The 26,736-nt window shown below is 36.7% G+C and overlaps 1 protein-coding gene and 1 long non-coding RNA gene across 6 annotated transcripts in view; one reads left to right on the top strand and one right to left on the bottom strand.

Moving 5' to 3' along the window:
• LOC145738083 (uncharacterized) overlaps nt 1-26,736 on the bottom strand; it is a 147,579-nt gene that overhangs the window by 75,725 nt on the left and 45,118 nt on the right. The gene's annotated exons all lie outside the window — the stretch shown is intronic.
• LOC145738387 (uncharacterized) lies at nt 12,250-12,927 on the top strand. Its single transcript, XM_081993207.1, has 3 exons — nt 12,250-12,448; nt 12,516-12,602; nt 12,692-12,927. Exons 1-3 carry the CDS (start codon nt 12,250-12,252, stop codon nt 12,874-12,876), a joined length of 471 nt encoding a protein of 156 aa, XP_081849333.1. The 3' UTR covers nt 12,877-12,927.

Raw genomic sequence — 26,736 nt, forward strand, 5'->3', positions numbered from 1 at the left:
CACCAGAAATACCCTTGTCTACAGAAATGTTGGTAGTACAAAATGAGGGATGGCTAAGACGCAACAACCTACTATGCAACCTAGAAAGAGCCGAAGACTCTATATCATTGACCCTCAAGAACTTAGGGCCAACTAGAAGGGTTATTTACAAAGACACAACGGTGGCACGGCTAGAAGAGCCCAGGGGTTTGAGCACAACAGCACTCTGTACAACTCAGAGAGTAGACGAAGAAGTGGTGACATTAGAAGACCACAAACTGGACCACATTAGGGATAAGCAGTTCAAAAGGGAACTAGAGGACCTACTGGTTGAATATGAGGATGTGTTTTGCATGTCACCAAAATTTATGGGCAAAACACAACTTATAGAGCACAAAATAGAAGTGACAGAAGAGAAACCAGTAAAATGCCGCCCTTATAGAGTCTCACAATCAGAGCGGGAAATCATTGACACACAAATAAAAGAAATGCTCGATTGCGGAGTAATAAGACCATGCCACTCGCCATGGGCGAGCCCCGTTGTACTGGTGAAAAAGAAGGATGGCACCACGAGGTTCTGCGTGGACTACAAAAGAACTATAAACCCGGTCACCAAAAAATCATGTTACCCGATACCACAAATCGATGACATTCTCACATACATGGGGAATGCCAAGTACTTCACGACTTTGGACATGTTCTCGGGTTACTGGCAGATACCTATAGAGGAGTCATCCAAACAATACACGGCATTCACGGCACAGGGACATGGATCATACGAATTCAACGTGTTAAGCTTTGGTCTATGCAATGCACCAGCAACCTTCCAACAACTTGCAGATAGAATATTTAGGGACCTAAAATGGAAGGACATACTAATTTATCTAGATGATATTATTATTTATTCAGAGAACTTAGAGGAACACTTAGCAAAATTACAAAAAGTATTCCAGAAAATGCGAGAAGCCAATCTGACCTTAAAACCGAGTAAATGCGAATATTTACAGGAAAAGATAAGGATTTTGGGCTACACAGTAAGCAGAGAAGGAATAAGCCCAGAGGAAGAAAAACTTGCAGGGATTAAGCAATTCCCCACACCAAAGAAAACAAAGGACCTACAAAGCCTTTTAGGATTATGCAATTTTTATAGGAAATTTATAAAGGATTACGCGGTATTGGCACGGCCCTTACATGAGGCCACAAAAAAGAACAAATTCTGCTGGGGTGAAGATCAAGTGAAAGCATTTGAGCTGCTGAAAGAAAAACTCACGTCATCCCCAGTATTGAAACATTACAATCCGAATGTAGGATGTACAATGCACACGGACGCCTGTATAGATGGAATAGGGGCAATTCTGCTCCAAGAAGGCAGCGACGGCCAAGACCACCCGATAGCATATATAAGCCGGGCCTTGTCAAAAGCTGAGAAGAACTATTCGATCAGCGAGCTGGAGCTATTGGCAGCAGTCTGGGGGATGACCTACCTAAGGCATCTAATTTATGGACACCCTGTAAAAATCGTAACAGACCATCACGCATTATGTTGGATTCACAATGTGAAAGATCACTCAAGAAGATTAGCACGTTGGGCTCTCAAGTTGGCAGAATTTGACTACACGGTAGTCTACAAAAAAGGCAGTAAGCACCAAGATGCGGACTGTCTATCACGGAACCCGGTGGCAGGGTGGAGCAAAGTCGAATTAGATGAATTAGATGATATACCCACTTTTACGGTATCAACGTTAGACATAGGAGAATTGCAGAATAAGGATAAGGACATACTAGAATTAAAATCAGCAATAGGCAACCCCGAATCAACAAACGTTGACGCACTGACACGACGAAAAATAAAGAATTTTAGGCTGAGGGAGGGCGTTCTGTATAGAGCAACACAAACTAAGGAAGGACTGGAACACGCACTCGTGATACCCCGGTCACTTAGGGAGGAAATTACATTAAAGGAAAAAAAGCGAGAAAAGGGCCAACAAACGATAAGCCATTGGGGTTACTCCAGCCAATAAAAGTGGGCAAGGTATTTGATAAAGTAGGAATAGACCTACTGGGACCATTCCGGAGGGGTAACCAAGGCAAGACAACGATAGTAGTGGTGACAGACTGCGCGTCAAGATACGCCATCACAGCGGCCCTACCTAACGGGAAGGTAGGACCTGTGGCAAAATTCTTATTGGAACGAGTAATACTAATTCACGGCGTTCCTAGAAGCATCCTCAGCGATAGAGGCAAGGTATTTCAATCCGAACTAGTGCAGGAATTACAACAGATTATGGGCCTGAAAAGCACTTTTACAACGGCATACCACCCTTCGTGCAACGGCCTAACTGAACGCTTAAACAAGACGTTGGCGGACATGCTGTCACTATACTGCAACACAGAGCAGACAGATTGGTGCACGTATCTGCCTTTCGTGACAATTGCATACAATACGGCCAAACAGGAGACGACACGTTTCAGCCCATTTCAACTAATATTCGCAAGAAACCCCACACTCCCACTAGACGCCACCCTTTTAGAAACTGAGGACGAATCAAACACGAACGAATTAAGAGAAAAAGCTTTACTGTTAAGGGCAATTGCTGTAGATAATATCCACAAAAAACAGGAGAAGGACAAGGACATTTATGATAAATACCACAGAAATGGTGAATTTGAGGTAGGAGATAGGGTGAAAATATTCATCCCAATCAGAAAGGTGGGAAAAAGTGAGAAACTGCTGCTACGATGGTTCGGACCCTACAGAATAATAAAGAAACTCAGTGAGGTTAACTACGAAGTGAAACAAGAAAAAGTACACATAGGGAGGATTTTACCATTCTATGACAAATGGAAGTTGGGGGACATATCCGAGGGGGATTCGGATGTGGAATGCAAGGAAGAGGAACAATGACTAGCACAAGTCGGTCGGCCTACATGGAACGGAGACAGTAATAAAAACAATTCTTGTAGGCCCGGCACGTCGGATACACAGCATGTGGAAGTATCAGCTGGGGCAACATGGAAAACACTACCAGAAACAATACTTTATGAGGGCACTATTCCATTGACTTACGTCATCCCATGGTTAGAACCTAAACTAAGCACAGAACCAGGGTTCAGACAGGCAGATAATTGCGAGAGCAATGGCCAACACATATACTGCAGGGCGAAAAAAACACTTGGAGGAATTAGAAAGGGCAATAGATGTGGAGATGGACAAATACAAAGCAGCCTGGTACCCGGAGTGGTCAGAGTCTGGAAAGGCAAAACGTCAGAAACGAACGTTCTCACTAGGATTCATCGCGGACGGGCTTAATTACTGCTGCGGGGTAGCAACCCAGGAAAAACTTGACTCAGTGTCCATGGAAGAGGGCAAACTGGAAGCACATATAAATGCCCTACATGGTACTATGAGTAATACGCTGAAATTGATCCGCACACATTCTGAAGAACAGAAACGCTGCCAGGAAGAAACCAACATGGCAATCAAGACAACAGAAAGTAGGGTGCACATATTAGAGGAATTCCTAAACGAAGTTCGAAAAAGGGAAATAGCAGGAAGGGAATTAGCGACAGGGTCTCTGGAGGCAAACATACAAGCAAATCTGGGGATGGCAAGGAAAATGGTCTTACTAATTAGAAGAATGCGGAGCCAATCCGCAATACAAGAATGTAGGCATAAACATAACACTGTCTCTAATTCAACCTGAGACGTTAAGGAGCGATCTAAATAAAATAAAAAACGAGATAGGAAAAGACAACATCGATTTAGCCATACCTGTATCCAACTTAGCATCATACTTCCGTATACCAATAAGCGAGTGCACCTTCTCCGGAGAACAGCTGGTGGTACACGTTAAGGTACCAACAGTAACTAAAAATCACCCGGGCAGCTATTCCAACTCCAGACAAACCCATTCGCATGGCAGGGCCAGACATGCACATTAAAGCACTCACCACTGATGATGGCCGTAGCAAATAGCCAGGGGACCACGGTCCTAAAAGAGATCACAGGCATTGCACTACACGAATGCAAACCATTTCAAGATAGGCTGTGCTACTACCAAGGTTCTCGGGCGACCAAACGCAAGGCCCTTCGTGCGCTCGAAAACTGTTTCATGGATCCACAGTGGAAGATATAGCGGAACATTGCCCTATGCATTGCCACCAGTCGAACCTAATGATCATATCTGAAACAGGGTCCGAGGAATTCCTCATCACACACCCAAAAGCTAGCACGACAATCAGCTGCCCTAAAAGCACCACTAAACTCGGGGAGGAAATGTTAAAACTACCAGGAGCATTAAAAATCAACTTACCATGCAAATGCCAGCTATTAGTAGACAAGGACGTTGTCATCCAAAAACGATTTCCTTGCAAAGACGAAGAAAATCCAGCTTCCATACGGCACATACTACCAGCCGCATGGACTAACCTAAAAACATTCGTGTTAAAACCATCAGATAACCAGGCATTTTTACCTACCTTTCATAACCTATCAGAATGCCTAAACAGTAACTGGACCACAAACCTGCCACATTTCAACCTAACCTCGGAAAAAGAAGTAAGGTTAAACATGGACATCGAATGGGAAAAACAGGAACACCTCGCCCACGTGGAAATACACCAGGGCAACCACTCCTTCATGTTCACGTGGAACATAGTCTTGTCAATAGCGGTAATTTACTTACTATTAGGAAGACCAACATTACTCGCATTGGCACAGACAGCCCACACAGAAAACGGGGCCCCCCAAGCACCCGGGGGAGGCACGCAGGAATACTGGCTGGGCGTGACAACGTGGCTAATCGGAGGGATAATAATCGGCGTCATATTATACGGCCTGCTGAAACACTACCTTACCTCCCGTAAAAAACACAAATCACCCAGTCAGAGCACCGAAACTGAAGGTTTAAGACAGGAAAGCCAGGAAAATTTAGAGATATCAAGCATGGCGGCTTCGTGTTGAAAATTGACGAATCATCAGAACTGGGCAAGACATTGACCGAAGGTGTGGCTCATCAACTAGAGCGACAGTTGACAGGAAACGCGCGCACAGTGAACGAGCAATAAGTCAAGTCACACAAACTTAGCATAGAACAAACAAACGACTAGATAGGATATAGATATATTTGGTACCGGTATTAATAATACAAATGTATAACTGGTCGCCGAAGGCGAGGGGTAAATGTGATCAGACATATCTGACCACAAAAAGACCCCTCGCGAAGCAGCACATGGGTGTCTGGGTAGCTGGGGGGCCAGTCACCAAACGGCACCTTAAATATATACACTTCCGGTACGATTCCCTTAAAGAAAAAAAAAAAAAAAAGAGAAAGAAAAAGTGAAATGGCAGTCCCGATCTAAGAATAACATACTGGTGGAAAGTCAGAACGGACAAAGTGTAAGAGACGTAGCAGCCGGGCCCTTAACCGCCGTCTGGTGCAGGGGAACCCTTGGTAATGCGAAGCTAAAGGGAAAAGAAAGAGAAGATAATAGAGAAAAGGGGAAAAAGTGAACTTACTTGATGCCATTATTCTGTTCTTACACTTCGACGGCCAGTTAAACAATAAAATAAGTTGTAAGGGTAACATTTTGCATAAGTAGGGTGCAAACTAAGTATATTTCATAAAGCTTACATAGTCTAAACAATTAAGTATAAACAATAAAAACATAAACTTACAAAATACATATTTAAATAGGTTGACCGACCGTCACGCCCTCTTCCGCCAGGATATCACAACCTAGGAACTCACGGAACAAGCGACCATCCCGCGCACTTCGAAGTGGACAAGGAAAGTCAGTAGAGGGCGCCACCACCCGCGAACTGAGTAACGGGTGCTCTGGCGCACAGATAGGCAAGACGAAGCCGCGTAAGGCCGCCCTCCAGGAAGGAGCAACGGATTCCAGGAGAACCACAAGGGGAGCGTAATAGGACATAAGTTACGATTGGTCACACGTTGTAAATAAAGCTATGGGGCATGTAGGTTATTTAGTTAAGTTAGGGTTAAGTGTCCGGGGCGAACACTCTTCAGAGGGGGGAGATGTCACGAATAACATAAGTTGCACCATGTTCCGTTACCTAGTCTGGCCCCGGTCTCCCCCAGTGCACTGCCGAATCAGCGAGACCAAGGCAAATTGGGGTCATGAGATGAGTATTTAATCAGCGTCTCAAGCCATCGAAGATCACTGGTCTCTGGGTCGGTCTATCGAGCATCAGTCCGAACTTCCTAGTGCCCGGACGGCTCGATACCCTCTTGGAAATCCAGGCTGAAAAGACTAGAGTTCTTACGCAACCCAGTGGTGACCGTCGGGACTCTTGACCCTATCAGTACCTGAAGTAAGTCCTTTGGGCGTGTCGGTCATAGGGGCTCCCTGCTTGTATCGAGCGGGTTTCGCTTGGCGACACTTCAAGAGGGCTTGCAGTGCCTAAAGTAAATCCTTCGGGCTTGTCGGACATAGGGGTTCCCTGCTCGTATCGAGCGGGTTCCGCTTGGCGGCACATCAGAAGGCCTTACACACACACACACACACACACACCCCCACGCACCCCCTCGTAAAGAGTGTTCCATGGGCGTCCCGCCTGCAGCGGTACTGGCGGCCCTCCTAATCTGGGGGTAAGATTTAGTTAGGCATTATCTTCGGTATAAAAATAAAGGAGACATACTTGAGCTACGTTTGTTGTTTCTCTTCCTACGCTACCCCCGAAACGTGACAATATGTATTGCCAATCACATAGACTATGAAAAATGGAATAATCACCAACGACATGAGGCCAATGAATCCAGTGTTCAAAGTTATGGGTCAGTTCTTGGGATATCCCAATTTAATCCTTAGAACACATGAATTCTTCCAGAAAAGCTTTGTTTACTACAACGGTAGACCAGACCTTATGACAGTTAGAGGAACAGTCGTCGAAAACAAACCGAATGAACTGGTGTGCTGGAATGGACAGGCTGGTGGACTGGAAGGATTAAGACAGAAAGGATGGAGCGTCACTAATTTGTTGGTCATCAGAAGGGAAGCCAAGCTCCATAATACGAAGGTGAAATCACTGGCACAAGGAGACAATCAGGTAGTTTGCACACAGTACAGAGTACAGCCTTATCGAAATGAAGATAAACTTACAACGTCTCTCAATCGAATCGTAGAAAACAATCAGAAAATTATGAGTTCGAAGAAGGAACCACAAAATTGGGACTAATAATTAACAAAGACGAAACACTCCAATCTGCAGATTTCTTGATTTACGGGAAAGTGCCTATTTTCAGAGGAAACATAATGGGTATAGAAAGTAAAAGATGGGCTAGAGTTACATGTGTGACTAACGACCAATTACCAACACTGGCTAACACAATGTCTACCATCAATTCTAATGCTCTGACTGTTGCTCATTTCGCTACAAGCCCCATAAATGCTATAGTTCACTACAATTTCCTTGGGAACTTTGCCAGGAACTTACTGGAGCTCCACAATCCTGCAATCAGAAACTCTCCCAAAAGAGTTTTGAAACATCCGGAGATACTTGAAACTCGCGAGTTTAAAGCAGCAGTACTATTCCTGGATCCATGTCTTGGAGGGGGTTGTGAAATGTCACTCACACGATTTTTGATTCGTGCATTTCCAGATCCATTGACTGAAAGTCTAAGTTTTTGGAAACTGGTCCGAGAAAACGGTGATACGTAGGTGACAGAGATGGCAGGCAAAGTAGAACATCCAAAATTGGGAACACCAAATTTGTTATCGTTTCGGAAATTACTTGAAGACCCACTGTCTGTCAATATTCCTGGAGGAACAAACCCATTAACTGTTATCAAAGATGAGATTAGAAGCAATCTCATAGCAAACTCTCACATGGTCAAAAACGAGATCATTCGATCATCTATAGAATATATGTCTCAGGAAGAAGACAGACTCATTGAGTATATGAAATCAATAACTAAAACCAAAACCGTACCAGCAACAATGATCTGTTTACCCGTTGCCGTAATCAACCGTTTTCCCATGTTAATCTCCTATGTCCAGGGTGCTCTTGGACACCTGGTATATTATACCTAATGTATAGTATAATTATGTATAATATTTTGTTTTGTGTCATCATCAAAATTAATGAATAAAAGTAAATTTTCATGATTTTTTGTTTCAATATACCCGACCGACGATCTTTTCGAAACAGGGGGCTGATTGTGTAACCATTTCGAACGTCGCGTCGGTCGGTAAGATTTATACGTCATTTTGAAATTTGCTCCATATATTAAACTTCAAAAATGACGTATAATTCTTACCGACCGACGTTCAAAACGTTACACAATTACCCCCCAGGTATAAGCAGCCCCCTGCCTAAAGTGACGATACGTCCGTCATTGTGACGGACAGTCCGTCATTGAAGAAGTGGGTCCGTCATTAATATTTGTCCGTCTTAACGTCCGTATTTCAAGTATTTATGGATTTATACAAATTAATGATAAAATAGCTTGTTAAATGACCATTATATTATTGCACGGCGCTCACCCGCTATCAGGAACATTTATTTTATTCGATTTTACATTCGATTAATCATTCATTCTACTGCCCTGCATAATTTTACTCGAAATGTCGCGGCATCTAGCGGCAAGCTTTCAAAATTTGAATTTCTTCCATTAACTATTTGTAGTCATCTTCTCGTGATTAATTGCGCAGTTTAGCGTTCTTCCGGTAGGAAAAACAAATGGAATTAGGTAGAATGTTTTGTTTTGCCTTTGCGCCGCCGCATGCACATGATCATTAAGTGAAAATATTAACTTATATATATTAATATTAATTATTTTGGCGTGGCACCTTAAAATTTTTCGTCTGCGGCGCTTCTTTTTCTTTTGTCCGTCATTGAACCTCAAAAATTATGGTCACTTTACCCCTGCCCTATTAACATTCGATATTCATAGAATATTCATTGCATCTTCTAAACGGGTTATATATATCTGAACATTCATTGAATATTAGACGAATATTTTGTATATTTAAACATGAATTCAATTATTCGAGGAATATTTCTTAGAGAATATTAAAATAATATTCGGTTTATATTAAAACAAGAATATTACTAACAAAATATTCACTTTGTAATACTCATATACTATCCTGTGAATATCCCAAATACTAGTTGTTGTTCATAACCAGTCAGAACATTTATGTGTGGTTGTCTCTGACCAACACATATACCAATTATGAGTGTTGTACTGTTGTGTTAACCAACGAAAAACGAAAACTTTGAAAATTACGAATTTTTTTATTTTCGTATTTTGACAATTCACGAATTGTCTTTGTGACACTTGACATTCATGACATTTTAGCGAGACGGAGAGCCGACAGTCACGTGTCACGTCACGTACGTTTCGTGTGGAAAGTAAAGGCACAATAACCGACGCCGCGGATAATTGTGTGTCGAGTTTTTATTTTCGAATACTACATAACGTTTAGTAGCAAGTATTTGCTTTGAGTTGGTGGAATTACATTTCTCTTTCGCCAGAAACCATCTTTTGTGTGCTGTGTTGCAAATATTGATAAGATAAGTATAAAAGTATTATTTCAATTCTAACCCTACTTTTTATGGTATTGCTAACGGCATCAGACATGCTTCCTATTAAAAAACTCATAAACAAACCTAAACCCCAGCTGATAAGAAACAGAACTTGGTACAGACACCTTAGGAAAGAACGGAATGAAGTTCTTAACTTAGTTAATAGTGATCTTTGCTCAAGATCAAACAATGACAAAGTTGAATCAGTGCAAAGTTTAGTCTACAGCAGTTATTCTGTGACTGAAGTTTGTAGCTCCACTACTGCTAGTACCAGTACATCAAACATTACCACTTCTGATGTTATAAGCAGTAATATTAATACCAACCATAGTATATCAGAAATTAACACAAACAAGAACACAAGACTATTGTCCCCGACTTCTGAAAGTGATACTGCCAATTTCGAAACTCTTTCAGATTGTGATTCTTTTTTAAATCATAATACTGATGTAGATACTGACTGACTCAAACTCGGATGATATTACTGTTGAAGCTAATCTTGAATCTAATTTCAGTACTCCACTTTCATTGCATACAATATCAACGGAACCTTCAATATGTAAAAATAATATAACTTCTCAAAGTGAAGATTCTTGCAGTACTTTAAATAAGTTACGTCACTGGGCGGTCACTCACAAAATAACTCATAATGCTTTAAAAGATTTGTTAAATGTTTTATCTAACTTTCCTACTAATTCAGAGGACAGTTTAAAAAGTATTCCTAAAGATCCAAGAACATTTTTGAAAACTCCCACCTGCATTCAAGTTAGGTCTGTTGAACTTGGCAAGTATTACCACATAGGTATTCAAAAGTCCTTGGAACAGATTTTTCACTGCAAATCTTTGCTTCCAGATGAAGTAGTGGAAGTTTCTATTAACATTGGGTATCCCACTAACAAAAAGCTCTTCAAGCCAGTTATATCCTATTTTGGGATCCATTACTTTACTTAAATGTTCTAAAGTTGTATTTCCAATTGGAATTTATCACGGGTATACCAAGCCAAATAATTTTAATGAATTTATGTTAGATTTTGTAAATGAGGCTATTTCTTTAACATCAAATGGTTTAGATTTTTTTGGTCAAAAATATAAATTTAAAGTTAAAATGTTTTGTATGGATGCTGTTGCAAAAGCTTCAGCTTTATATATTAAAGGGCATTCAGGTTATTATTCTTGTACAAAATGTACTCAAGAAGGGGAATATAAAAAGGATAGGATTTGTTTTCCTTCCTTAAAATTTAATAAAAGAACCCACAATGAATTTGTAAATCAGACAAATATTGAATATCATACAGGTTATACAAGCCTTGTTAAAATTCCAAATATTGACATTATTAAAGAATTCCCATTGGATTATATGCACTTAGTTGCCTTAGGTGTTGTTAAAAAAATTGTTTGTGGTACATGGTGCTTTGGAAAACCTCCACATAAACTTTCGTCCTCTAGCATTGAAACTATTTCTAAAAACTTGATGTCTTTTATTCAGTACCTACCATCAGAATTTGTTAGAAGTCCAAGAAGTCTTTCAGAAGTGAAACGATGGAAAGCTACTGAGTTCCGGCAATTTTTATTTTATACAAGTTCCCTTGCATTGAAGGGAGTTATTTCAAAACAAAAATATCAAAACTTTTTCACTTTGTCTGTAGCAATGAGGATATTGTCTTCTTCAAAGTTATGTCACTCATTTACAGATAATGCAGAAGAGCTATTGATCCACTTTGTTAAAATGGTTAAGAACTTGTATGGTCCTGAATTCCTTTCTCACAACTTTCATAATCTTCTGCATCTTGTTGATGATGTTCGTTGTTTTGGAAGCATTGAAAAATTTTGAATTTGAAAACTATTTACAGAAGTTAAAAAATCTTTTGCGAAAACCTGGAAATCCCTTGTCTCAAATTATTTTCAGACTTAGTGAAGCACATTCTTATCATGGGTCTAATGATTTGCATAAAAATATTCAAAGTTTTGATAGTCCACAATTTAGCCAGTCACACAACCAATAGGCTGCAAAGGGCCTGAATATAAATCAATTTCTTGGAAAGGAATAAAACTATCATTGTCAGTTAAAAACTGTCATTGAAATAAGAAATTTTGCATTTTCAGCTAAAAATAATGAACCTGTATGCATAGGTCACAAATACAATAACAAATCAATTTTTTTTGATAAACCATGCAAGTCATCAAACCTAAATATATTTGAAGTTAACACCTTAGATGTTCTACTGTGTCATTGGCCATTAACAGAAATAGAGTGCAAATTAGTTCGTTTACCTTTTGGTAATAAATTTGTAGTCTATCCACTACTTCATCATTAATGATATGTATAAGAATTAATATGCCAGTATATAAATCTATATTACTTATAATATATTATAAATAATACGGATTTAAAAAATAAATAATCTTAATAATTATCCAGAAATAATAATGCAGTTTTATTTTATTATTGTTATTTTACTGCATTCCATAGATTTTTTTAAACTGGTACATATTGATAAAACATGTAGTTATGTATTCTATGATTTTATTTACTTTTTAGAATGGTTTGGGTTGTGGCCAAGTTTGTAGAGAGTGAAGAAGTAGAAGTGTTGCCAAAAAAGTGGCTTTTTGATGATAATTCAAAATCATATTACCCACCTTATGGCAGAACAAAATTAAAAAGAGCTATTAAAGCTCAAGAAAATCCATCTTCAGAGTGGAAAAGCTTTTCCATTCTTTTAATGAGTCAAAAACTGTTCGATGATTTTGCGATTGCAAATTCAAAAGCCACAAAGGCTTGCTTTACATCAGACATTAGTGACATAGAACAGCTAAATGAATTACCGCCTACAAGGGAAAGAAAGAAAAGGACTTTTTCAAGCAGTGAAGAAAGTGATGAAGCGTCTTTGGATAATTTTCCAACTTTTAATAAAAATAAAGGTATCTAATTACATTTTTTGTTTATATTATATAAAGTGTGTACTAGAAAACTTATTTACTTTTACAGTTGCTAAAAATAATAAGACATTTGAGCTGCATAGATCAGATGCCAGTCCTGTTGTCAGCAGACCAAAAAATGAGAAAACCAAAGAAGGTAAACCTTACTATAATTTTTTATTAAAGATTTTTTCTCAATAAAAAAGTATTTGAAAAGCAGCAGTTCTAAAATACATAATTTTACAGGACCTCTAAATAATCTTCATGGAGAAGACCCAGCCCAATTGAAACACAATGATCAGCCTTATCCAGGAGGTCCGTTAGGAAATGAAAATCACGATATTGGTATGTCAAGCAATAAACCTGATAATGTTAGCACAGGCAAGAATCCCTTAACTCTATCCAGATGTTTGCAATTTATAGGTTACTAATTTTATGTTGTGTTGTGAACTTTGAATTTGACAGTCCAACCACATCATAAAAAAAATCCAAAAGGAATTTGTTTGAATTGAACAGTTTAACCTAATCGAAATAGATGGGTTTTTTAGGGCATTTACCATATAGTTTATTGTAGGTTGTAAATATAGCAAGTTTTTAAAGCTGTCATGTCCTAGGTTATGTCCCTTTTCGTAAATTGGTTGGTTGTGTTGATGTATTTTTTATTTTCCTAGAGAAAATGGGCAAGAAATCTCTAGAATATTTAGTCAAACAAAGAAGAATATTAAAAGACCATGAAAACCAACTAATGGAAATTAATAACAAACTTGATAAAAACTATGACTTATTGAAACAAATTTTCAATAAATTATCTGATGGTGCTGAAACAAACGAATCTTATCCATCAAATAATAATTTGGCACATTTGGAAGCATTGGAATTAAAATTGCCGATCAGTTCGAATGACATTTTGAATGAAGTAGAAGAGTTGCTTCAGGAGAACGATGTTTTTAACTGTTTGGTAAAATGTAGTTTTATTATCAATTTGCTTTCTCTGTTTCTTCTTCTAACGCTGACCAAAATTGGAAAACAAAACATGTGCAATGTTGTCTTTATATGTATTGTGTATGTGCATGGGAGTATTTTAAATGCATGCTTCTTATATGTATCTTTTGTATTTGAAGTGTATCAAAACACAGCTTTTTCGAAAATGTAGGTTACATGCATATTAATAAAATATACGATTTTTATTACACATTGTGAACCAATCGACAGTAGTGCGACCAGCTGAACCAGGAAGCGCCAAACAGAAAGTACTTAAACGTTACTTGCTCAAAATGGAATTTTATGACGAATGCGATTTGGCGACATCGATGAGTTATGAGGATGTTGCCCCAGAACTGGACGAGTTTGAATCCCTCCCCCCGAGTGCTAAAACGGGAGTGGAATATCTATCGAATGTCGATTATTCTTTAAACTCTCCCCTCTTAGAAGATGAAATCAATGAATTTCTCAAGTACTCTAAAGGACTGCCTTACAGGCCAAGCTGGAATTTAAAGCTGTGGAAATCGCGTATGGGAGTTTTAGACAAACTCAAATGCCAACTTGGCTTATTTACAACCCCTCGCGAGTTCCATGAATGGTTTGGAAGAAAAAACTTGAGTGACAATTTTGACCTCTCACTTATCAAAGACTTGATGCGTCTCTCCCAGGCTGATAGTGACACGACTTATCCTGTAGTGTCGGCATTCTTTAGAGGTTGGATAAATAAGACCATAGGTAACCCAGACAAGACCAAATGTCATCCTGCCATTCTCAAGTGGGGTGCTTACTTTTTAGATCTCCACATTGTTACCTTGTTTTTAAACGCCATAGACAGTACAGAGATCACGGAGCTCTTGAAGATTACGGGGACGAAACGTGTTTCTCCGGACCATCCGGATCAAATCGTATATAGGAGCAAGAACTTCGGAAGAATTTTGATCAATCATGGGTTCGTCTTCTTCCTTGATGATAAAATTATTATGGACCAACACTTTGCTTATGTGTAAAGACACATATGTTGCTCGGTTCCAGACTTTAATCTCTATGGTAAACCGGGTGGATAAAATGTTCGCGGCATCTGAATGGGAAACCCTCAATCAAATATACAGATTGGGTGACAAATGTCTACGATTAGTCGGGAATCAAGCATATGATGCTCTGAAGTTGATTGAGCCTATTGCCTCTCTCAGAATGGCAGATCTGGCTCATGAGTACCGACACTTGATCCCTGAATTCCCTGAATTCAGCCGTCATGTTAAACAGTCGGTCACGGCCATGAAAAATCACGGCATCCCTCTTGAACCAATCTTCAATTTGATCCACAAGCTGGACAATCCGAATCTGGTCCTCACCATTTTTGGCTCCTTCAGACACTGGGGACACCCCTTTGTCCAATATTTGGATGGGTTGAGGAGTTTGTCAGACCAGGTCCATATGCCGAAAGATATTGATGAAGACTATGCAAATGCCTTGGCCAGTGACCTGGCTTATTTAGTCCTCTCTTCAAAATTTAATGAGACCAAGCAGTGGTATGTAGACAAAGCAAAAGTTCATCCGGATCATCCATTTCATTCCCACATAACTACAGGGACATGGCCAACTCCAAAACAAGTGCAGGATTTTGGAGATGAGTGGCATAGCCTCCCTTTAACAAGATGCTACGAAATCCCAGATGTCCTGGATCCATCAATCATCTATTCAGATAAAAGTCACTCCATGAACAAGACCGACATCCTAAACCACATCAGATCACATCCAAACACACCCATTCCTTCCAAGAAAGTTTTGCAAACTTTTATCAATTCACCCGCAACCAACTGGAAAGAGTTCCTGACCGAGATCAATGACAAAGGATTATCATCTAGTCATTGGTCTTAAAGCAAAGGAGCGAGAACTGAAAATCAAAGGTAGGTTCTTTTCTCTCATGTCCTGGAGACTGAGAGAGTACTTTGTTGTGACAGAGTACCTAATTAAGACTCACTTCGTTCCATTATTCAAAGGATTAACCATGGCAGATGATTTAAATACAGTTGTGAAGAAATTAATGGACAATTCGAATGGTCAAGGCCTGGACACCTACGACAACATCTGCATAGCCAACCATATAGACTACGAAAAGTGGAACAACCATCAGAGACATGAGGCCAATGGTCCTGTATTCAAGGTCATGGGTCAGTTTTTGGGATATCCAAACTTGATCTCAAGAACACATGAGTTCTTCCAAAAGAGTTTCGTATATTACAACGGTAGACCCGACCTGATGGTGGTGAACCAATCGACAGTAGTGCGACCAGCTGAACCAGGAAGTCGAGATGTCGACTCTCCTCGGTCAAGAAGATCAAGTTAAGTAGTCCATTCTCCAGAATTGTTCCAACAAGAAAGTGACCAAGCCCGCCGCCAGAAAATGCTAAGTCCTTAGCTTATGAGTCTATGTAAGTACAATTGTTAAATTGTCAACTTTTAGTGTGTTTATGACTGTATTGTTTATTTAATAGATTTAAGTGTTTAATAGAAAACTCGGTGTTTGATTCCATCCTTAAAACTGAGATCCCGGCACGACGTTTAACGTCGTGAGTCAGTTTAATTAATGAATCCGAAAGGGCTCATAAATTAAACGTGACATTTGGTGACAAATGTAGTATACATAAATGGGTCTGCATAATACGGTCATAAACACACTAACAATTAACAATTTAACAATGGTACTTACACAAGTTCATACGCTAAGGACTTTTTTTTCTTTCTGGATTTTCTGGCGGCTGGCTTGGTCACTTTCGGGTTAGAATGGACTACTTAACTTGATCTTCTTGACCGAGGAGAGTCGACATCTCGACTTCCTGGTTCAGCTGGTCGCACTACTGTCGATCGGTTCACACTCTGTATCTAAAATTACATCAAACAAATTGTCTTCGTTATTTATTGAAGCTTTGATTGACAATAAATTGCTATCTTTACTGTTTGTCGAGTTTAGAGCAACTTCATCGACACTTAACATTGAGTTTTCACATTCACTAGGATTCTGATGTGTAGAAACATTCTTATTTTGTCCAAAATTGTAAAACTTGTTGCTACCTCGATTAAAATTTTTACATTTTGATGAACAATTATTTCTGGTATTACTATTTCTTATACCTCGATTTTGATCAAACCTAGAATAATTTTGCTTTTCTTGTGACACATTTCGATAGTAAAAATAATTTTTGTTTAACTTGGTCCCTTTGTACTTATTATTTCCACAATAATTGTTGGACTGAAATTCACAATTTTTACAATACTTATTTGGCCAAGTACGAATAGTACCGTATTTGTCAAATTTGTTTTTCAACCGATCCTTACGAGACCGAAAATTCATTCCGTCCGAAATGTAAAATTTACTTTGCCGATTCATTTGACTAAATAATACACGCTCTTTAATATCACTTATTTTCAAGACTAGTTGGTTTAAATCACTCAAATTTTTATTATTAGAGCTTAGCAAATAATACATTTCAAAACACGACGGATTTAAACCGTTTTCAAAATAATCTCTAAAAGTTTCAAAAGACATGTCTGGGTTAATTTCATTTGCCAAGGTAAGTAAGTCATAATAATAAGTTTTAATGTCTTCATTGTCCCGATGTTTACGCGTGTTTAATCTAAATTTCAGTTTACGAAATGGTTGGACTCATAGAAAATATATTTCGAATACAACGCTTCTGCCAAATCAATACCCTGTTTATATCTCTGGAGTTACCCCAGAAAATCAAGTCATATCTGATTTTAGAGTCGATGTAGTCATGATAAGCAGTCAACGCTGCTTCGATTCCCGCTCCTTCGCTCACTATCCTTAGCGCATAACAATAGCGACTCAGGCTAGCAGCAACCTCCCCAACATGCACTCCCCAGTCCATGCGGTCATCAATGTTAATACACAAAAAATTAATATGTTTGACAGATGTTATGTTTTCCGAGTTGTAAGTCAAATGGAAGTCATTGTGCGTTCGATTACCAAACAAAATGCCGTGCGTTTTAAGCATACTTAAGACCAAGTCATTATTGCAAAAATAGTCATTAAACCTGTTTATAACCGTTTCAACAGAAGTCAACATAAGTTCTTCGTTTTTTTCGCTAAAAATTGGCATTATTATCCGCATGTAAGTCGGTGTTTTCCCCAGAAAAAGCGACTAGATCATTTGTATAAATAATATAAAGGAGTGGCCTCAGTATGCACTCCCCTTTTAATGCCAATTTTATTAGATTTTATTAATTGCCCTTCATGATCACGTTCTACTATCTGCTGCGTTCTACACGTCAAGTATGACTTGATAAGCTCCTATGCACGACCTCTAATCCCATATCTTTCCAATAGTTCTTTATGATTTACGGTATCGAAAGCTTGTGATAAATCTAGACACATCGCTAATGTATGTTTCTTCTTGTTTAGCGAAGAAAACACATCCGACAGTAGTAGTAGACCTTTGTATCACTTTCGTATTGAAAGTTTTTCTCTAATACTAAGAATAAAACTTGTATTGGGGTGGTCTATATTCAATCAGTAACCCTGTACATTGTTCCACACTACATTTTGCATTATGCTAGTCACAAATCTTCCACACTTATTATTTTTTTTTGGTTTTGACGAAGTAAATAAGACAACTGGGTCATCCAAAACTGCACGCGATTATTTGATGAGGTGGATGACCTAACAGTAAATAAGATACTGCACATCAAGGTTATTGAAACCATTTCTGTCAATTTAATAATACAGTTTAATAGTTTCTTGTACACATCTCACTAAATTTGTAATAGTATATTAAGTATCAAGAACAGTAAGTAAGCATTACTTATCAATGACAAAGTTTGGATGAAAAATCAAAATCATATGCTTTACTTCCAATGTTACTTATCTATTAGGTATCAATCTGGTTCCAACTAACATGTGTCATTATGACAAATCTAAGAATCAGAGAGCCAATTAAGGGTTCAAAGTGACAAACCGCGGAAGTCACGGAAGTTTGGATCCATACCAATTTCAAGACAAGATTTATTGGAATTTATTGATCCTCCAACAGTTACATTGAATTTGGTCAGGACTACACCAGATATTACCGTCACAGAAATGGATCAAGATCATTTGGATGACATTGATGAAAGAATGTAAGCTCTTGTAGTATACATAGCAGGTTATGCTGCTCACGCTGCAATAAAAAAAAAACAAAATGTGAGTATTGCAAAGTCTATTTAATTCAAGAAGAGGACTGTTTCATTAATTTTATGTATAGTGGGCTTTGCTACCCCAACACAGATGCAGTACTGTATACAGATTTTACATATTTAACCATAAAAAGTTTAGTAGAAGAAGCAGAAGCAGAATATTTTTTTTACTTGTAATTCCCAAAAATCCATTTTAACTACATATATTTTGTTAAACTTATCAAATATTTGAATATTTGAGGGGCATAGCTGCAATACACATAATTGTGAATATAATTTAAATATTTTATTAAATTCATTGACCAATATCTTTTTTAAATAACTACAGTAAAAAACAAAATGATGTACCTAAAATTAAAAATTAAAAAGATTCTTGGTGATACTCAAAATGAATGATCCTCCCTTTTGAATAATTAAAACTTATACTTACAGTTTAATTTTAAATAAGAATAAATAAAATTTAGTACTATATGTATTAGATATATTAGATTTTACATGTCCCATTGGTCTCACAAAATTCTTAGTAATAGTCTGAAAAAATTTATTTTTTTTAGAACTTTAAGAAAACATGTATTTACCGTTAACTAGAGGGTCTACTAATGTGTTATGTAAATGTATATTTTAGTTATTGTGTACATTGTATGTATACATACATACAAACAAACAAATCTCTAAACATGTATTACATTACACCTACAATACTAGAGTTACGTTCCTAGAAATGCTAACATTGTAGCAATAAATGCTTATGCTTAGCTCAGTACATTTAATGTATTAAATAGGACTGTAACCTATATTTGAGTTAGTTGTCACTTGTCGCTTTACCGCAAACAATAAAGTTTTTTAAAAATTTGTTATCGAATCTCGATTCCTAACTGTATGTCAGAAACACCTGAAATTGTAATATCCTTATTGTTCGATAATCAACCTAACAATTCAATCAACTGTAATACTTTTGAAATTGTAATATCACCTAGAACATGTCAAAAAGTGAAACTTCCTCTTAAACAACAACAAGGTTTAGGTATATTAAACTACATAAATTTTGGAAAAGCGGAAATGCCAGAAGCTTTAGTAGAAGTTAATAATTTTCATGCATTAACAACTATTTTAAATCTTTCTGAAAATCCTATAAAAATTAACATTTTTGAACCTTTAAATATTGAAAAAGTAAATGAAACAGAAATAAATTTTGTGGAAAAAATGGAAACTAACACGGAAATTAACGAATATTATGACAACCTTTTAAAAATTTACGTCTTTCTCATTGTAACAAAGAAGAATTTAAAGCTATTAGAAATCTTTGCTTTCAATATCGAGACATATTTTATTGTGAAGAAACACCTTTAACTTTCACTAATCAAATTAAACATAAAATCAATTTAACGGATGAAACCCCAATATTTACAAAGACATATCGATACCCCGCAGTGCATAAACAAGAAGTAAATATGCAAATAAACAAAATGCTTGAAAATAATATCATTCAACACTCTAATTCTCCTTGGAGTAGCCCCCTTTGGATTGTACCAAAAAAATTAGACGCATCCGGAAAAAGGAAATGGAGAATATTCATAGACTATAGAAAATTAAACGAAAAAACCATCGATGATAAATTTCCTTTACCAAATATATCGGACATCCTTGACAAGTTAGGAAAAGCTCAGTATTTTTCTACTCTTGATCTTGCTAATGGATTTCATCAAATTGAGTTGAGACCCTTTGGATATTCCTAAAATTGCATTTTCTACAGATACAGGTCATTACGAATTTAAAAGAATGCCATTCGGTCTTAAAAATGCACCTTCAACCTTTCAAAGAGTTATGAATAACATGCTCAGAGGACTTCAAAATGAGACATGTTTAGTCTACCTTGATGATATAATCATTTTTAGCACATCCCTTCAGGAACATATTGAAAGACTTCGTGAAGTTTTTGAACGTCTTCGACAATCAATTTTCAAAGTTCAATTAGACAAATCAGAATTTTTACACAAAGAAGTCGCTTATCTTGGACATAAAATAACATGTGAAGGAGTAAAACCCAATCCTGAAAAAATCGAATCAGTTAAAAATTTTCCAATTCCAAAAACTCAAAAAGAAATTAAATCTTTTCTTGGATTAGCAGGTTACTACCGTAGATTCATTAAAGACTTTGCCAAAATTACAAAACCATTAACCATTTGTTTGAAAAAAGGAACAAAAGTAACTCATAATGAAGCCTTTATTAAATCTTTTGAACACCTTAAAGAATTACTAATAAATGCACCCATTTTAAAATATCCAGATTTTTCAAAACCTTTTGTGCTAACCACTGATGCTTCAAATATAGCTTTAGGGGCTGTATTGTCACAAGGAAATCCACCAAATGATCAACCCATTGCTTATGCATCTAGAACCCTTAATGAAACAGAGCAAAAATATTCCACAATAGAAAAGGAACTCTTAGGAATAGTATGGGCTTGTAAATATTTTCGACCATATTTGTATGGACAGAAATTTAAAATTTACACTGATCACAGACCATTAGTTTGGCTGTTTAATCTAAAAGAACCTAATTCTAAGTTGGTTCGTTGGAGACTTCGACTTGAAGAATTTGACTACGAAATAATTTATAAGAAAGGTAGTTTAAACACCAATGCTGACGCTTTATCTAGAATCCCAATTAACGCTTTGGAAACTGAATCTCTAGTTAATTGCCCAGGAAATATTGACAATGATGTTTCGGAATTTCTAAATGATAATTTTGATCCTAACAATATTACTAATGAAATGGTAGCCGAAACAATTAAAGAAATCGAGCATGATTGTCAACCTAAAATTAATATTATTTCTGATGTATTAATTCGTCCATCTAATAATAATAATCAAAGTGACACCTTATCGGAGACAGCACATAGCGTAAATGCTATAGATAACTATTCAAATATGACTATGTTAGATGAAATCATTAACAACAAAACTCATCAATTAATCATTAAAAAATCTCCTTACGATTTTTACAGTAAAGTTGAACGTGAAAATTTTAATGGAAATAAAATTATAGATTCAACTTTACCACCCAATGTTGAACGTATTAAAGATTTTCTTAAAGAATATCTAAATGCCAAAACAAAATACGTTTACTTTTATTCGAAAGAACTAAGAGTATACTTTCAACATTGCATGAAAAATTATTTTAATAAAGCCAAGCTTGTTGAATGTTCAAAATTAATTAACAACGTACATCCAGAAGAACGTCAATTAATGATTAAACATAGACATGAAGGTAAAACCAATCACCGCGGAATTCAGGAAACTTACAATCATTTAAAATCCAATTATTATTGGAAATCCTTAAAAACTGACGATACCAATAATTATATCAATAATTTTGAAATTTGTCAAAGATCAAAATATAATCGAAGACCGCCTAATCAACCACTAATATTGACACAAACGCCAACAAAGCCTTTTGAGATAATCCATGTAGACACGTCTATGGCAGGAATCAAACATTTCTAACTTTCCTAGACAAATTCTCAAAAGCTGCACAAACTTTGCCTTATTCAGGAAATGCTACATCGTGTGCTGAACAATTAATACACTTCTTTCAGTTTTTCGGTATTCCACAACAAATTGTTGCAGACAATGGTTCCGAATTTCAAAATGAGGTTGTAAAAGGATTATTGAATGCACATGGAAAACAAATACATTTTACTACACCCTATAATCATGAATCTAATTCACCTGTAGAGAGATTACATTCAACTCTTATTGAACATTTAAGAATTCTTAATGAATCTGATCCACGCGCTAATATCACTAAGCTAATGCCTTATGCAATAATTGCTTATAATAGTACTATTCATTCAAGTACCAATTTTACACCCTTTGAATTAGTACTCGGACACACAGATTCAAGAGACCCAATGAAATTAATACCCTCTCACGTTTACACAGAGTATATTAACAATCACAAAAATAATACACAAATTTTATACGAGAAAATCAGTGAAAAATGTCAAACAAACAAAGAACAAATAATTAATAAAATTAATGAAAATAAAACAAACTGCGATCTAACTGTCGGATGTCAAGTTTATAAGAAATCTGGAGATAGATCAGCTAAAACTAGAAGTAAATTTTTAGGCCCTTTTATTCTTCAGGAAATATTACCAAATAATAAAATCAAAATCAAAAATCCTAAAAATAATCAAATTGAAGTAATTCATATTAATGAAATCAAAATCAAATCTGTTATTCCAGATTTGGCTGGACCTTCGGGACAAGAATAAAACTTCATAATTTAGACAAACATCCAGGGATACTACCCTTTAAAATTGGAACAGCTGAAATTATATCTGACCATTGGACATTTATTCAAGAATATAAGTTGAAGCCGATAATTGATCAATACCAATCATTAAAAAATAAAGCTCAACATCTTTCCAGTAGCATTACTAAAAACACATCAGAATTTAATAATGCTTTGTTTTCATTACACATGTTGGAAAACAGAATTGACAACCTTTTGGAGCAAATTATCCCTACCTTCGAATTTAAACATAGAGTAAACGAGGATTATTTAACCCATTAGGAATTTTCATTAAAAGCATAACTGGAAATTTAGATCAGAATGATGCTGAGGAAATAAACATAAAAATTACGGCTTTGCAGCAAATGCAAAACAAACTTAAGACCGATGCAATCAATCGAATAACATTAATAGATTCAACAGTTCAAAAGTTTCAAAAAATGATATCAAACATCACTCACAATGAAATCATTTTAAAATCGCGAATTTTGCAGATTGAACAAGCTATTAAAGAAGCTAAACTACTGCATGAAGATATGAAAATATATTTTCAAACATTCGCAATAATCAATCAAATCACATTGCTGTATCAATCTATTTATAATATTCTTGACACACTAGAAATTGCAATCAGTTTTGCCAAATCAAACACTTTGCATAATTCGATAATTGACCCTAAGCATCTATTATTGGAAATCAAAAAGCTAGAACCACATTTTCAAATGAATAAATTACCAGTTCAAAGTAACATAGAAAACATCTTAATTTTAGAAAAATTAATTGAAATAAAATGTTACTTAAAAGAAACCAGCTTGATTTTCATATTGGAAATTCCACTTGTTGAATCGGATATGTACCAATATTTTGAAGTATTTCCACTTCCGGTACTTAAAGATGGAACATTTTGGGTCAACATTCCACACAAGCCATACTTAGCACTCCATAACTCCAAGTACCAATACATGAGTTCAAGATGTCAAGAAATGGTTCCAGAACAGTTCCTTTGTAAGCGGACTCATAGCAGTACCCAAAAAAAGCTTTCTCCCTGTGAAGTTCAATTACTTAACCATGAGCCGAACATAACATCGTGCCACCCTGTTCAATTAGAAGTTGCGTCGATCCAAATTACAAAAGTCGCCGATGGCAAATGGATAATCATTGTCCCAACTCGCATCACAGCTAAGTTAAGTTGTCAGGAAAATGAAGAAACTATGCCATTGATGGGTACCTATCTTGCTGAAGTACCGATTGATTGTCAAATCAAAATGCAATCAATCATGCTACAGACATTCAAACCAAACCAGTTACAATATCAGGAAATGATACTTCCACAATTGGATTTTTGTCAAATGAGGAAAAATCAATCAAAAGGTTATCAACCGCCATCATTGGACTTGGATGCTGTCAATATCAAAGAACAGAAAAAAGAACTTTCCGAATTTTCTAGTAATGTGTACGTTAATAGAGTTAGTTTTTGGACTATTGTACTTTATATAGGAATTACGTGTTTAATAATCTATTTTATAATATTAAGGTTTGTTCCAAAGTATTTCAAGAAACATAACGATCCCGAAAATTGTGAAAATGTCATTATTGTGTAAAGGTGAAATCACCTCTTTCTAATCGCTGCTTTCATCTACAAGGGGAGGAGTTACGTTCCTAGAAATGCTAACATTGTAGCAATAAATGCTTATGCTTAGCTCAGTACATTTAATGTATTAAATAGGACTGTAACCTATATTTGAGTTAGTTGTCACTTGTCGCTTTACCGCAAACAATAAAGTTTTTTAAAAATTTGTTATCGAATCTCGATTCCTAACTTACCTACTGACCTTAAAACTTGTTTTTTTATCCACTGTTCTAATGTAAGTAGTTGAACCCATTGCACAGCATTTCACTCTTCAACTATGTTGCAATCTTCTTAGTGGGTAATTTGTTCCTCGCTTCAGTCATCAGGTCAGGTCAGGTCAATTTTTTCATAAAAGTTGTGTTTTTTCATCCACATGAAAAAGTAGTAAAGTATTCAGCATATACAGGATACAGATCTTTAAAATAGGCCCAATTTATTGCTTGAACCACCCTAAAAAATGTCAGACTACCTATAAAAGTTTGTAGTAATTATGCATCAACATGATTTATTAAGGTTAGGTATGAAATTGCTATTGCAATCTTACCTGGGCCAGCAGGCATTGTATCCATTATGACCATTGAAAATATACATTTACTTGATTTTAGTGTATAATCTTCACCGATTATTAGATTATTATTGTAATAAAAATACAATTATTGCATGTTAATTTTTTGACACATCAAAACAAAAACAAAAGCAAAGTGACCAGTTGGCATTTGACATCACAACAGATCCAAGATGGCCGATTTCCTTTTGAGATAGGTAAGTTCGAATAATCAAAATATCTAAAAATTTAGATTCATTACTTGTTGATTAAAAAAAACATGGCTGCAGCACAAAGATGTTTTCTTTACAATCATAGTACTTGATAGATGTTGTCTCATACAAGTGGTTTGTAGAACTAGTACAACAGGTGTCCAGGAGCACCCTGGACATAGGAGATTAACATGGGAAAATGGTTTTGATTTTTTTCTGTTGTTCCCGTTGCTCGTAATTCGTTGTTCGTGATTGGCGCTGTTCCGAAAATAACACATAGGGATTCGCACGCATACATTTATAAACCTCGGTTATCGCGTTGCTCGTAGTTTCCATTGTTGCTGGCCGTTATTCTCTGTTGTTCCCATTTAACCAAATTTTATTTCTGTTGCTCGTGATTCGCGATTCAACCAATGAGAGTGCTTAAACAGATCAGATGATATTGACATTTCTAACGTCAACACAAAATTATTAAAAGGCACGTTCCAGTCATTCGACCGTTTTCTTGGCTTGGCTTGGTTTGGTAATCTGTGCGTTTTTTTGTTGTGTTGCGTCGTTTTGTGTTGTGTTTGAGATGGACATGGAGGAATCGCAAGGAGAAAGTGAAGTAGGAGTAGGGTTGTCTGTAGAGACGGAGGAACTGCTTATAGACCTGATTCAAAACTATGAATACCTGTACAACTTGGCCCACAAGGACTACAAAAATAATATAAAAAAGGAAGCCGCATGGGCTGACATGGCGGCTGCCTTAAAAATATCAGGTATCTTGTTTGAGATGCGTTTTTATTATCCAATTATTACTATAATACTGTTCTTTTTTAAGTAACGGACTGCCAAAAGATGTGGAAGACTCTACGAATCAAGTTTACCCGCGAGAAACGCGAAGGGCCTAAGTCGGGAGCTTCGGCAGAAGTGAGGTGGCCATTATATAAAAAAATGATGTTTTTTGAAAAGTGCCACCGACCAAGAAAGTAAGTTTAGATAATGATGTTGCATGATTCAATGAAGTACATGGCACTACATGGGTATGTCATTCAAATAGAACTCATACGACTACCCCACTCCCAACTACGTCAATGACAAGACCGCTTTCCGCAGCGTCATCACTTGCCTCAGTATCGTCGCCAGGGTCCATATGGGACACTATGGAGGTGCTGTTGTCGCCTGAGGCTTCCACTAGCAAACATTTAGAAGAAGAGACAGTTACAACACATGATCCAATAATAGATCCTGTAGAAACACCACGATCTGGTAATAAATGATAAGTATTTTTTAAATATTTTCGACGACGACCTTAATCTGTACCCTCTTTCAGAAAAAAAAAGGAAAAAATCTAGTCAACAACCCATTGTTGAGGCCACAGAGTTGCTCTCCGTTGCCTGAACTATATCGGAGCAGATGAAGGTTCCGCACAGCGAGAATAAATCATGTACT

Source organism: Ips typographus, linkage group LG15, assembly GCF_016097725.1.
Source record: "Ips typographus isolate SLU linkage group LG15, UJ_Ityp_2.0, whole genome shotgun sequence".
NCBI lineage: Eukaryota > Metazoa > Arthropoda > Insecta > Coleoptera > Curculionidae > Ips > Ips typographus.

Coding starts and splice junctions, on each gene's coding strand:
- LOC145738387 (XM_081993207.1), top strand. CDS start 12,250: ATGAGTCAAAAACTGTTCGATGATTTTGCGATTGCAAATTCAAAAGCC. Junction 12,449..12,515: donor AACTTTTAATAAAAATAAAG/GTATCTAATTAC, acceptor TTACTTTTACAG/TTGCTAAAAATAATAAGACA. Junction 12,603..12,691: donor AAATGAGAAAACCAAAGAAG/GTAAACCTTACT, acceptor ATAATTTTACAG/GACCTCTAAATAATCTTCAT.